The sequence below is a fragment of the Seriola aureovittata genome, chromosome 18 (assembly GCF_021018895.1).
Source record: "Seriola aureovittata isolate HTS-2021-v1 ecotype China chromosome 18, ASM2101889v1, whole genome shotgun sequence".
In the NCBI taxonomy this organism is placed as follows: domain Eukaryota; kingdom Metazoa; phylum Chordata; class Actinopteri; order Carangiformes; family Carangidae; genus Seriola; species Seriola aureovittata.
The window spans coordinates 21,476,048-21,489,342 of record NC_079381.1 but is presented as its reverse complement, the minus strand read 5'-3'; the positions used below and the strand labels follow the sequence as shown (position 1 = coordinate 21,489,342).

At 40.7% G+C, this 13,295-nt stretch overlaps 1 protein-coding gene across 1 annotated transcript; it reads right to left on the bottom strand.

The window, feature by feature from the left end:
- Positions 1-298: 298 nt before the first annotated feature.
- On the bottom strand, positions 299-12,640 carry tbca (tubulin cofactor a). Its single transcript, XM_056404154.1, has 4 exons — positions 12,482-12,640; positions 6,664-6,769; positions 3,352-3,438; positions 299-1,309 (listed from the first exon to the last, which is right to left on the bottom strand). The coding sequence occupies exons 1-4, from the start codon at positions 12,532-12,534 to the stop codon at positions 1,229-1,231; spliced, it is 327 nt and encodes a 108-aa protein (XP_056260129.1). The 5' UTR covers positions 12,535-12,640; the 3' UTR covers positions 299-1,228.
- Positions 12,641-13,295: the final 655 nt, after the last annotated feature.

Genomic DNA, 13,295 nt, shown 5'->3' with positions numbered 1-13,295 from the left:
GCGATTTCCTTAACGAGATGGAGCGGGGTGGATGTCACGCAGTAGCAGCGCCTCATTAGGGCGGTAATGAGACTTTGGGGTGATCCCGATAATTATCGAAATCTGTAAAATAAGGATCAAGTCAAATGTAACCTTAATTTGTCTGGCAATTGGGTTCATTTATTAGTATGACTATTTAGGAAGGACTCCCTCAGCCTTAATGCAAGGTGTCGTTATTTTAGGGGAGAATAGATGGAGGCCTGTTCTGTCATTCACGGCCACAACCAACATTTGTCATGTGACTGACAGGGCTGCCAGAGGTGCTCTACTCTTTATTGTAGGTTTCAAACACAAGTCATTTCAGTGCTGTTAACAGGAAGACCAGCACGTGAACACACAAGGCAGGTACATCCACCAGTGTTTCAAATCATTAGATTAATCGATTAGTCGAGAGAAATGAAGCAAAAATGTCTCAAATTCAGCAAATATGATAATTAGCTTTTTTTTTCTTTTGTTTTTTTTTGTTTTTTTTGGATTTTTAGGAACTTGTGTTGGATATTTTTTAAATATTTTCAGACGTGTAATCGATTAATCAAAAGAATCACTGACAGAATTGTTAATTGCTGCTTTTGTTAGTATTGTGGGATACATCATCATCATCATCTTCTTCTTTGAGGGTTAGAGCCAATTAAAGTCCTGCAAGCATAAGATACATGTAAAATAAAGGCAAAGTTCACTCAAAAAAAAATATTAAGGAAAAGTGTCACTTCATAAAACACTGGAGCTTCTGCAGTGATGTGCAGTTGTGTTGTGTTTACAGTGTTTACAGTGTTTACAGTGTTCAGAGTGGACCCACATCATTCAAACCGATGGTTATTGTAGCAGAAAAGATAAAAGACAAACGTGTGTGTGTGTATTTAATCGTGTCTATTCAGTCCAGGTTGTGTATTAATATGACAAATAACATTTAAAAAAAAGAAAAACCCTCCACTCCTCTACTGTAATAAAGTCAAAGTTTTATCGTATTCTTGTGGGATTTCAAACGGGGGGGGGGGGGGGGGGGGGGTGGGGGGGCATGACCAAGTGTGGTGGCACGTTAACAGTAAACAGTAGAAATAATTACATCAAGAACAGAGACTTTGAATGGATTCAGTTTCCCTCCATGGTTCCACAAACCCCCCAGGCCTGATGAAAGGAATGGACATTTAAGCAAGTGAATCTCACAGTGAGAACAGAAACAGATCAGAAATCATCCTTCAAGCTTCACTGAGTCCAATACGTTCCTAGCCTCTTTGTACTCCTCTGACTCGGCCAAATCCTCTTCTGTTTCCTGGAGAGACACAAACACAAACACGGCGTTTAGTTTTATTGCCATTTTAGAAAAATACAGCCGTCTCCTTTTTTCACAGAATGAGGAATTACAGCTGATAAATCCACAAATCTTCAACCTTTTTGTGTAAAAAAAAACAAAAACATATATATATTTTTCAACAAACCTGTTTCAGTTCGTTGTCTTCATAAAACTTCAGTCGGTATCATGTTATCAGGATCTAAATTTAGCAGTAAAGGGCTGGACCAGGTGATAATGTGACTGTACGGTGTCCGTGTGCTTTAATTAAGTGTGTGTGAGTTCCTGTGGTGGTCGCCGCAGCGACAGCGCTGCTAATGAACTGTGTTGAGCGTGTGCACATGCGCATGTCTGTCTAAAGGAAGGAAATTGCAGGTTAGCTCCCTCTGCCTACACCCGTCCAGCTCTCACATGAGCAGACAAACATGGCTGACCGGGTTAAATGTTCCAAGTCGACGGAACATCTTCTAAGATACAAGGGAGGAGGACTAATTGTGTTATTAACTTGATTAGAACAAGCTGGATTCTTAGATATCAGGTCACACTTTCTGCTAGACAAAAAAACACAACAAAAACGCAACATTTTCTAAACTAAGACGTTTTTATTTTTCATAAAATAAACCACTTAAAAAGGCTCGATAAGAGATTCAAAACGCTGCTGAACTCCGTCCCTACAAGTTTCTACAAAGACACGTTGCTGTAATGTTTTTCCAAAAGACCATTTCACAAATCCCATTCAGCTCCGAAGTATTTAAGGTGTCAGATATTTCAAATATCTACCAAATAATAATAGAAACCATCTCTATGGAAAGACACTGATAGAAATGAACCGACTCATTCAGTTTTTGGTACCGACTGGTGTGAATAGTGTTGAAGCTTTAGAGGTGAAACATCTTGCAGTAAATGGTGTTTTTATTTTGTTTGTCCACCAACACAACTTGACAAGAAGTACAGGTTTTCATAAGCGTTCAGAACTGATCAATAAATGAGACGTACAGGAAAATGTCTGCATGTGTTGTGCTTTGTTGATAACACTGAACTCGTCAAAGCTAGCAATGAAGCCAAACACAAGTTCACTAAACGCAGCTCTACAGAGCGTTTTAGCCTCTTTTTGCTCATTATTTCGGGTTTTATGCCGCATGTAATCTATGGTTCAGTCTCAGTGCTGCCATCAACAGGGACAGGGGAAAACCCACATCTCATGAACACATCTAGGAACTCTCTGTCAAATGAATAAATTCTAATGTTGCTCTTTTTCTTGTGGATCTATAAAACGTACAAGTCTGTGCAAAGATGTTAGCCGCCGTGACGTCGCTAAAAAGCAATCTGGCAGCTTGCCCCTAGTGGCCAAAAACTGTCACTACATCTTTATTTAGAAATAAAGAAAAAATTTACTTTTATTTCATTTCTGAAATCTCCAAAACCGAAGCACAAGCAGTTAGTTGTCTGTATATTTTTAACCATTCAAATACACACCAATCAGCCACAACATTTAAACAAAATAACAGCTTTTATTGTTGTGGCTGATTGGTGTGTATCCGTGGCCTGTTTTAAGAGCTCATTCTGAACCTTTAGGAATTTGTTTTAAAACTTAATTTGCAGTTTGAATTATTTGCCACGGCGTCATGGCTTGACTCAGATCAGTCACAACGTTAAAACCAGTCACCTGTTTTAACGTTATGGCTGATCGATGTAGGTTCCAGATCACTTTCAGGAAAGTACCGAAGAGCTGGAACTACGTCTTTCCTCCTGTACAAGAAGAAGGAGGGACTAAAGAGATAGTTGTATTTTTTTGTGCGACACAAGCTGAAGTTCAGTGTAAATATATGAAGAGAGTTGTTTTTGTCTCCACGTGTGTGTAATACAATTACACCATGCAGCTTTTCAACACAGCCACAAATTAGTAACAGTGACAGCAACAAAATAAATGGGTCGAGAGTTTCATCAATACGGTTTTGTCCTGTTGCGAGATGAAAAATATTTTTTTACACTTCCACTTAATGGTGCCTCAGACTGTTACTTACTAGTAACTGGAGCAGATCTCCGTGTGCGACGGTCAGGCGGCGGTGGCAGTCTGGGATCATCATTCTGGACTCCTGCAACACCTCCATCTGAAACCACACGGAGACCACATCAGCGCCATCACCATCTTTATTAAAAAGAATACCCTCGCCACTGCTGCCGTTATCACTTTTCATTACCCGCCTTCACAAAAATCAACACATTATTGAACATGTATTTCTTCCAAGTTCAGAACATTAATTTGAACAGCCAGACGCAGGAATATTCATTCGCTGAAGCCTTGTTCCTGACAATAACGTGCAGGGTGTCCCACACACACTCCGCTGTGGTTAACATCTCCCCAACAAGCCGGCGCTATGAAAAATGTTATTGAGTTATCGATCGGGCAGGGAGCTGGGCAGCAGGGGACCACCTCGATCTGACTGCACACCTGAATGAATGAAGAAAACCCTGAGCCGAGGGCGCTGTGATCAGGCGTAAACAGGTATTACTACGCCTGGAGTGAAACTGTGTTATAGCCTGGGGGAACTTTCACAGCCGCGGCTAATGTGGAATTCCCCCGGCTGGCACCCTAAAGAGCAGAGAAGAGTTGGCTAACACTGTCAGACACACTCACTCATGACAGATGCTTCCTCACCTAGCCCCTCTGTCGAGCTGGAAAGTCAAAACACAGAGTCGCACATGTACATTACACGGCTGTGCGCACTAACAGGCGCTCAGATGAACTCATGCACATGCGGGCTGGCAGACTAACTGACACGCTGAGAGACGGGAGACAACTAGTCGACTTGGTTGCCATGTAGATGTGACAAGGTGAGCCAGACTAAGCGGAGGAGTGCTGAAAACAGAGAAAAGTCATGGTGCCCTCCCAGTGCAGTGGAATGATCCCATCAGCGCTGGATAAGGATGACACTTACAGCGTATTGATTCCATTAAAACAAAAACCTCTAATCCATCCTGCCTCAGACCTCTCATCTCCAACCATAATCCATCTGGCCTCCCAATCTCCCCATTTAACACCAGCCAAGCCTGCTGCTCAGACCCGAGCCGCCGCTCCATGAATGAACAAACAAAACAAAACACACACTGAATTTTAATGTTACCAGTAGACATAATCAGATGTGGTGACTGAGCAGCAGCTCCTGCCTGAAACATGTAGGAGTAAGATCCAAATCAACAGAGACCCAGTAGTCAGTTAATTTGGAGGAAGTGTGTGTCCGTACTGGAGGACCATGCCCACGTATTTTGTTACTGTCCATAAACTCATCTTTTTCTGGGATACAGAGGGGTATTTAGTTTTACTGTCACTGGGTTTTAGTAATGAAGTTTTGTTTCTGTCTCTTTGGAGACGGCTGTAAAATGTTTGTGTACATGTGAAATCTGCCTCCAGAAGATCTTCATGGCTGCAAGTGAAAAAAACATTTTGCTTCCATAGAGACATGGCCGACTGTAACTCACAGCCTTCGACTAGAGAAAGACACGAGTCTATGCTAGCACCTCGATGAAGCTTTACTTTAGTCATGAACCAAAGTAATGGACAAAGAGAAAAGTTAAGAGATCATTAACATTATTACAATTCATCCTGAGGGGAACATCTGTATCGGCAGAAAATTTCATGGCAATCAATCCCATAGTTATATAACGGCTCTATCTTAACGATCCAAAGCACATGGCGCAATTACGACATTTACGGCGTGTCCATGTCAGATTTGCTATCGTATTTTAGACAATGTGTCCTTAAAATAACCATGAAACACTGAGCCACTCACTTAACACCAGGTTTTTGCTGGTCAATTGCGCAATCTCTTTCCTATTTGCTATTTAAACAACTTGTGCACGGGATGGAAAAATGACAACTGCATTGGTCTGAAACTAGAAAAGACACTTACATTGCGCTTTGCGCCGTGTGTAAGATAAAGGTCCTAAGGCTGCGACCACACTACTACGTTTTCATTTGACAACAGTGAGAACAGACTACCACACATGAAAACGCATACGTATATAAGCTTTCACATACACTGGGTGTGCGCAAGCCGGTGTAAACAGGAAGCAGATTGTCTCGTCTGCAGTTGATTAGTTGCAACAAAAAAAAAAAATACTAGGAATGAGGAAGAGCAAAGTCAGGTGCAGAATTTAACTCGTCAACAGCTGCTGGCAAAGACGACACAGTCGGTAACGCTTGTATTTCATTAATCCGTGTTGCTTTCACCACTGCTAGTCGAGGCTGATAAGAGCCAATCAGGGAGCAGCCGTAGTTGTTTACACCATCGTTTCCAAAAGTCTCGGTTTTTCGAGCACCAAAACGCTGGAGAAATGTGGACGGGACGCGGACACGTAGCAAAAGAGATGCATTTTAAAACGTAGTGTGGACGTAGCCAAAGAGTCAACATGGTGGTAGCAGAGAAAAAAGCAATGAGGGGGATCAACAAAGTCATTAGGATCCATCCTCTCTCACGAATGTCGGTACAAAAGTTTCATGACAATCCATCTAATAGTTGAGACATTTCAGTCTGGACCAAAGCTACCATCCGTAGAGCCACACGGCGAGCGCAGCTAAAAATACTGTGTGAAATGAGCTTGTTATTCTGAGGAAACAGACACTGATTAATGCCTTTTATTTAACATTCTTCTTCATTTCACCTTTTCTTTTTTTTTTTTTGCTCAAATCCCTGTGTAATGAACTGAACCGGTGTATCTGTCTGTGTTAATTGATGACCCTATCTTTAGTCGTTCATGTTATCATTCTGCATTTCAATTTTCTCTGTTAAATTTAAAATGTTATTTTTAAAAAAAAACTAGTTTAAAAGGAAGCAAAGAAGTCTCCACACACAAATACATAGACGTCAGGCGAGCTAACAACATCTCTGTCGTACAGATTTTCACAGTAAACGCAGCTTGTTCTCCAGCGCAGGCAGATGATGGAGGGCTGCAGGCACAGTGAGAGAGAATGGGAGAGCAGGATATGGGCCAGTGATCTGTTGGGGACACTAAATAACCAGCATGTGTCAGTAATTATCAAACTCCTCTAAAGTAACATGATATAATTACATCTGCATCAAGCACATTACAAAATCACTAATGATTCTCCTCTCAAAACCTAATTCTTCATTATCACTGTGGACTGACCTCATTACATGAATGAGGGGCTACTCAAGTCATCAAGATACAATTCGCTTCCTAACTATGGGAGAAGCAGAAAACCTCCTTCACTTAGCAGAGGATAGTAACAGTTGGTGATAAATGGATGATGCTAAAGTTTTCAAATTAAGACCCGTTAATGGTTGTGGAGCATCTGAAACATGGGAGCCACGTGCCTGTTTCTTGATGACATAATCATCTCCCGCCTCCGCTTTCATGCGCTCGATCTTCTGCTCCTGCTGCTTCGCCTCGGTTATGTACGCGACCTCCTCTTTGGCCAGCCTGCGAGAGAACAGGGAGAGAGAGTTCATAGTTAAAAAAGGTAGCGGCACAGTTGTCGTTCCATCAGACGTGAAACATAAATGCGCAGCCTCTCAAGACACATAATATAGGCTGAACCATGAAAAGGGGAGAAGGGGGGGAGGGTGGGGTGGTGGCTGTGATGGTCACCTTTTACAGACGAGGCCATCTATCCTCATTCCCTCCCAACGTTCTCCCTGACTGAGGGGACACAGTGAGATCATCTCCCGCAGGATGGCAAGATACACACCTCAATAACAAGCAGCGAACACATCATTCCTCCTCACTGCCGCAGGGCCTCACAGAATACTGGTTTCCAAGTCGAGACGAAACCTTATTTGTATCATGATCTAAAAAATAAAGCCAACTCAGGACAGGATGTATTTTTGCCTTCAGGATGAACAAACTCTCACTACTCCATTCAGATATTATTCAAACGCAGCTGTTTAAAAGCTCCTCTGATAGACACAATATCAATGATTATAAACTACGGTCTCTTCCAAAGCATCTGTGCTATCTTCTAAATATAAACTATTGTGCTGTCTGCTTTCACACTATTTCTTTACACGTGTAATAACTCATTTTCTGGTCTCCGTGGGGGCAGCAGAAACAAGTTGTGAGCACAGCATTAACATATTAGTAGTATGACAAACTTGTTGTTTATTTGGACATCCAAGCCCAGTGTTCCTTCTCTTTCTTTTAGCTCTGTTTTTGGTCTCCACCAGCTCCTGAGGGAAATATCTGGATCTTCAGCTGCTAAATGCTCCACTATGTTCACCAGCTGCTCTCTAACTGTGAGTGTCTGCTGTTTTTTAATTTTACAGCCGTTTCTTTGAAAACAGCTGCCAGCCGTGTGGAAATATTCAGTGCATTTACACACATATATATATATACATATATATATATATATCTCTGCCTCTTATTGATGAAATTAAAGTTGTTTATCTTCCAAAATATCTAAGCTCAGTCTCTGAGGTGACACAATTCACAACCAGACAACTTGCACAATACTGTTTGGCTGCACGAGTTTGATCAATGTCATTTAACAAACAACATTTTTCTTGATCATCTGTACTGTGAAACAAAAATAAATTCTGAATTAATGTTTTATTTATTAACAATATAGTTTTCCCATAGGCTCCAGCCTAAATTTACATTGTGGCTTCAATGACACGCAGCAGCCAGACAAACACAGAACCTGCTGCTGTTAACTTTACCAGGCTTTCCAGTTCAACCCTTATCACCATGCTCCTCTATCCACCTCTATCATTTCCAACACACACACACACATACACCCACACACTACTACTCCTTTTTAGAGATTAATTGATCATCAATTTAGTCCCTAATTTGGACCAAGTCAGGTGGTAAATGGGCCTCTTTTCCTTGATTGTTAGTGAAAATGGGCTTGAGTACATTGATAAATTTTGATTATTTATCAATTACGGGCCAAATGGAACAAAATCTATTAAACAGATTCCGACCCTGATTGGCATAATGGAGTTTGAAAATATCGCTATTGATAATGATTCCCAACTAATAGTCTTTTTCCGGCTGTGCCTGCTTGTCGGAATGACAACACAAATTTCATTTTTCATAAAATCAGCTGTGTGTGCATAAGTGAGTGATCCTTCATTAATCAGTCACATTACTGGAGACCCTTCCCTCCGTGTTGCACTGCTCCTTGCTTAGCCAAGGAAGCCAACGGCACTCTGTCATATTTTACATCAATTACCACTCATTCTAATACAGTTCTATCAAGAAGCTTTTAAACAGGCACCATATGCAATAGCGGCTCCTGCCTTCCACTCTCGTGCTTGATGCAGAATGAGTGATGTCACCTGTTTAGAGGAAAAGAAGGTGGCAAAGAGAAGGGGGGGGGGGAGAGAAAGATTGAGGAAGGAAGGCTGGAATAATTTGAATAAAACTGAAGGACAGTCTAATAACAAAATGTCCATTCCTCCCCTTCCAGTCCTGATGTTAATTTCTTATTTCTCCCAGACTTGGAGCGCTGTGTGAATGAGGGGTGGGGTCGTGGCTGGTTTTAAATAGACCTGCCACCTCCGGCTTAATGGAAAAGGCAGCTCTCTGGAAAATAGAAAAAAAGGGAATTAGAGTCAGCCGACACACACACATTCGGGCCGCCTCCTCTAGCACTGTATTTTTGAGCCACGATGTAGTCTGTGCTGGGACCGGAATGACAAAGGCAAATTACTGTTGTCATTTTATTAAGGGCATCCGCCTCGCTAGGGCAGAAAGGCACTGACTGGAATGTGCAAAAGCCACTGGAAATAGGCCTGGCTAAAAGAGCAGGCAGGTTTCCTCTTAACTCCAATATATAAAAGGGAGGAGGGACTGAGGAAGGAGAGAGGAGAGAGACACAGGAGAAAGAGACCGAATGGGAGGAACACAAGATTATGAAGAGACAGAAACCAATGACAGTCTGTACGTTTAAACCTAACAGCTTGATTAAGGGTCTGTGTTATAGCAGTGGCTACTTTTGGTCTAGAGGGGGTGAGATGTAATATCTCTTGCCCTATGTTCAAATACTACACTCAAAAACATCAGTACAGTGAATGGAGACAGTACTGGCTGATGAAGTACACTACTGCTACTACTGCACTGTAGTTTTTTCCTTTACTGGACAACACGTGGCATTCGCCTCTATGGGAAACCCAGCCTCCATCATCACCACGTCTTGGGAGCCTGTTAATAATCTGACCCTCATCAAAACACAAATCAATAACACATTACACAAACGCCATCGACAGGAGGGAATTAGAAGTCTGTGTGATCGACGAGAGATACGCTCAGACCACCACACAGCCCATCACCTCACCACACCTCATAATACCCAAAATATTTTATACTCCAGCATGGTAAATCTGGCCATGGTGCAAATTCAATGGATGCCAGCGCTGTTAATAGGCTGGCTTCAACTGGATGATGAGCTCAAAAAGTCCTTCATCACAAGGCCTGTTTTCTAGCACATCAAATCTATCTAGATGTAATGTACCAACCATACTGATTTTTTTTTTTTTTTTTTATTTTGGAGGTTTGGATCATCTATTTATCGTTTCGACAATTATTGACAATAATTGAGGCGGTAAATTCACCAGCGACATCCATCACCTGCTAGAAAAGTGAAGGAACTGAACTGGACCTGTGGCAAGAGACAACTTAGCAAAAATCGCCAAAAGAAATTCTCAAAGCCTGACGTGACGTCCTCAGATCGCTTATTTTGTCCAACCAAAAGCCCATTTATCAATTTATTATCATAGAGGAATGAGGAAATCAAAAGTAATACACATATTGAGAAGCTGGAACCAGAAAATTTGTCATTCAGGCTCAAAACAATGAATGAAATATAAAAATAGTTATAATAATAATGTCATCATAATCTTGTGGGTACACATAGCCGGAGCACTTGTGTATACAGCGACTTAATAAAGAACCAGTCAAGACACTGATTAAGGTGAAATATTGGTGACAAGCTTTGGGTAGAAAAGTGAACTAGGCTGAGGTTGAGAACTGGATGGAAAATAGAATAGATCATTTTTGTGCTAGGAGAAAGCAAAAGCCGATTTACACTTAACATTAAACTTTGCAGGCAAAGCTACTGACCAGATTATCAATATTAAATGCCTCAGAACAGAATTATGGGAAGAATTTGATCAGAACATCTCTTCACGTGTTTAATTCTGAGTGAGTATTGTAGCTGCTGAAAACACAATTTGAAAGAACAGATTTAAAAAAGGAACATTTCTAAATGCTAAATTTGGCTTTAGCATTAAGGACTGCGGTATTAGTAGCTATTGACTTGCACAAGTACTGCCAATTATAATTTTCCCCCTGATGTACAATAAAGTCAATAAAGTCAAACACTGACGTCTCTCTCATATTTATCACAAGTATCATGAATTCCATTGATTCAGCCTCCATCTGCCGATACTATAGTGAAGTCTGAAAGTATTCAGATGTTGTTATGTTGTAGATTGCTGTTGTGGGTGTAGATTGATGAGGGGATTTTTTCCCCCTTTAAAAACTTAACAAAATTAAAGGGGTCTGAATACTTTCCAAATGCACTGTAGATATTCTGTTTAAAAAAAACTGGTAGATTAACTGATAATGAAAACAACTGTTAGTTGCAGCCCTATAGTATTTACTGCAGGACTACTGTAGTACTGACATTGACTCATTCAGGTGTAACAATTTTCTTTGTTGGTGTAAGTTGATGGCTAAAATTCCCACACATCACTGTAGTCCTTTAATATCACCCAACTAAGTGAGATGTGCCAACTTAATCTGCACATACTGAAACAAACACTATGACTGCATAACTTGCCTGTTTCCAGGAGAGTACAAATGGGAGGATAATATAATTTTAACACAATATAACAAACCTGCAGATAGTGCTGACATGTTTCTCTCACAGCAGATCTACCAAAACAAAGACCTCAGAAGTTTTCTCTTTTTTTTTTTTTACATGGCAAGAATATTATGGACACATTGCAATATAATGTACACCACCAATATCTATGACCTCAATAAAAAACACACTTAATTATTTTGCCCAAGGTCCTTGGATCACCCTACCTGCCAAGTACCTTGAAAAAGTGTGTGCAGGTGCACTGAGGAGAGCTGGTGCTGTTTTAATGGAAAAGGAGGGGTCACAGCAGGGTTTATGTTCACTGCACTTTGCATTCAGTTAACTAATGAATAAAAACTATTCATGGGATTATTTTAAAGGCAACCTCACTTTACTTTTACTGTCAGAAACTTTGGCAAAGGTACTGTCCTTAATGACAGGCTGTAATATTGTGGGCCTCACTCCCATGTGATGACCTGCCGCCTGGGCCATACCTTGAATTTAACAAGACAAAATGAGGATGTCCCTGTTGTTGCGTCATGACTGTGCATATATTCCCTACATCATCACAAATGTCCACCATCAGTTCAGACTGGGTGTGGAAAAGACTTGCTATATATAGATAAAAACAAAACAAACTACATAGAGCTGTGTTAAAAACAGCAGTGTTTATCTAACGTTAGCCAAGATATGCTAGTTTTTAGTGTGAGCATCTCTGTAGCTAGTGATGCTTTGATTTGTGTTTACAACCACGTAAGCAAATATAATATCATAACAATGTAATGTATACAAACTTGGTGGAGTGACTTCCACCATTGGCATAAATGACAGTTTGAGCAACAATGCAGCAGGCGTTTCCTCACCAACGAGCCAACAATGCAACTTGTTCTTTGTAATGTGTTAGCTAGCTAGCTAACTAGCTATCCAACTAGCTATCATGAGTCGACCAATGTTAGCTTCCGTTACAAGTTACAGTTTCACAAGTTATTTATTCATTTTAACGCCATCTGTTAGAGTAGAATGAGCTTTCATTATCACGCCACAAGCATCATTCAAGCATCGTCAAATAACAATGAGGTGTAGCTACTGCAAACAAAAGAACCCGCTTAGCCATCGCATTCCTGACCACAGGCCACGACAAAGCACCGGAGAGCGGTTAAAACCTCTCCGGCAAACAGCGTCCCGTGCGCGGCGTGGTTTCAGACCGAGCCCGCCGTTCCGCTAGGCTAAGCTAATTAGTTCGCTACCCTTATTTTAACGTCAGTAGCTTCCCCAACATGCTAAAACAACTGCGACTGGAATAAAAAAAAAAAACCCAACCGTACCTCTTGACGATGCCAGTTTTAATCTTAATTTGCCGTATTCTTGGATCTGCCATGGCTGTAGACGGTGTGTTATTACTCAGTTGTAGCGTGTAGCAGGTAAACGTATGAACGCTGTGCAAGTGGAAGTAAGGGATGACGAGCTGCACGCAGATAAATCGATCCTCTATAGAGGATTATCGAGCGTTTGGATCAGAATGACAAGTTCAGTAGGAAAATACTGACTGAGCTCCTCTAGACCTTTTGGTCACATTTAATTAAATCTGCCCCATAATTATTATATTTATACAGTTGTGATTTTTTTTCTACTTCAGTAAAATAAAATAAATAATGCAATTCAAAAGAAGTCTGCATTCAAAAGTACAGTGTCAACAAAATATACTTATATCAAAAGTAAAAGTGCTGATTATGCAACAGAATGACAGGGATTTAATTAGGGTAGTTTAAACTGTGAATCATATTTCATAAAGCGATCATGTCTTTTGTCAACAAGGTAGGAACTATATATGTGTGGAGTGAAAAACACAATATGGAGTAGAAAAATGAAGTAACACACAGTAAATCGAAAAAACCCAAGTACAGTTACTTCAAAATTGCACTTAACATACATCTTTCATATTCTGTTAAATGTTTTACAAATCTTTGTTTCTGGTGATGTCTGTGTCTGTTCTGTGTCTCACCAAGCTGCAAATCATTTCACCCAAAGAGACAATTAAGTTACAGTTGAAAGTTATAGTGACAGCTGTGTGCTGAATTTACATATAAAGAGAAAATGTAAAAGTAATGACATAACCTCTGCCAGTCCTGAAAAATTATA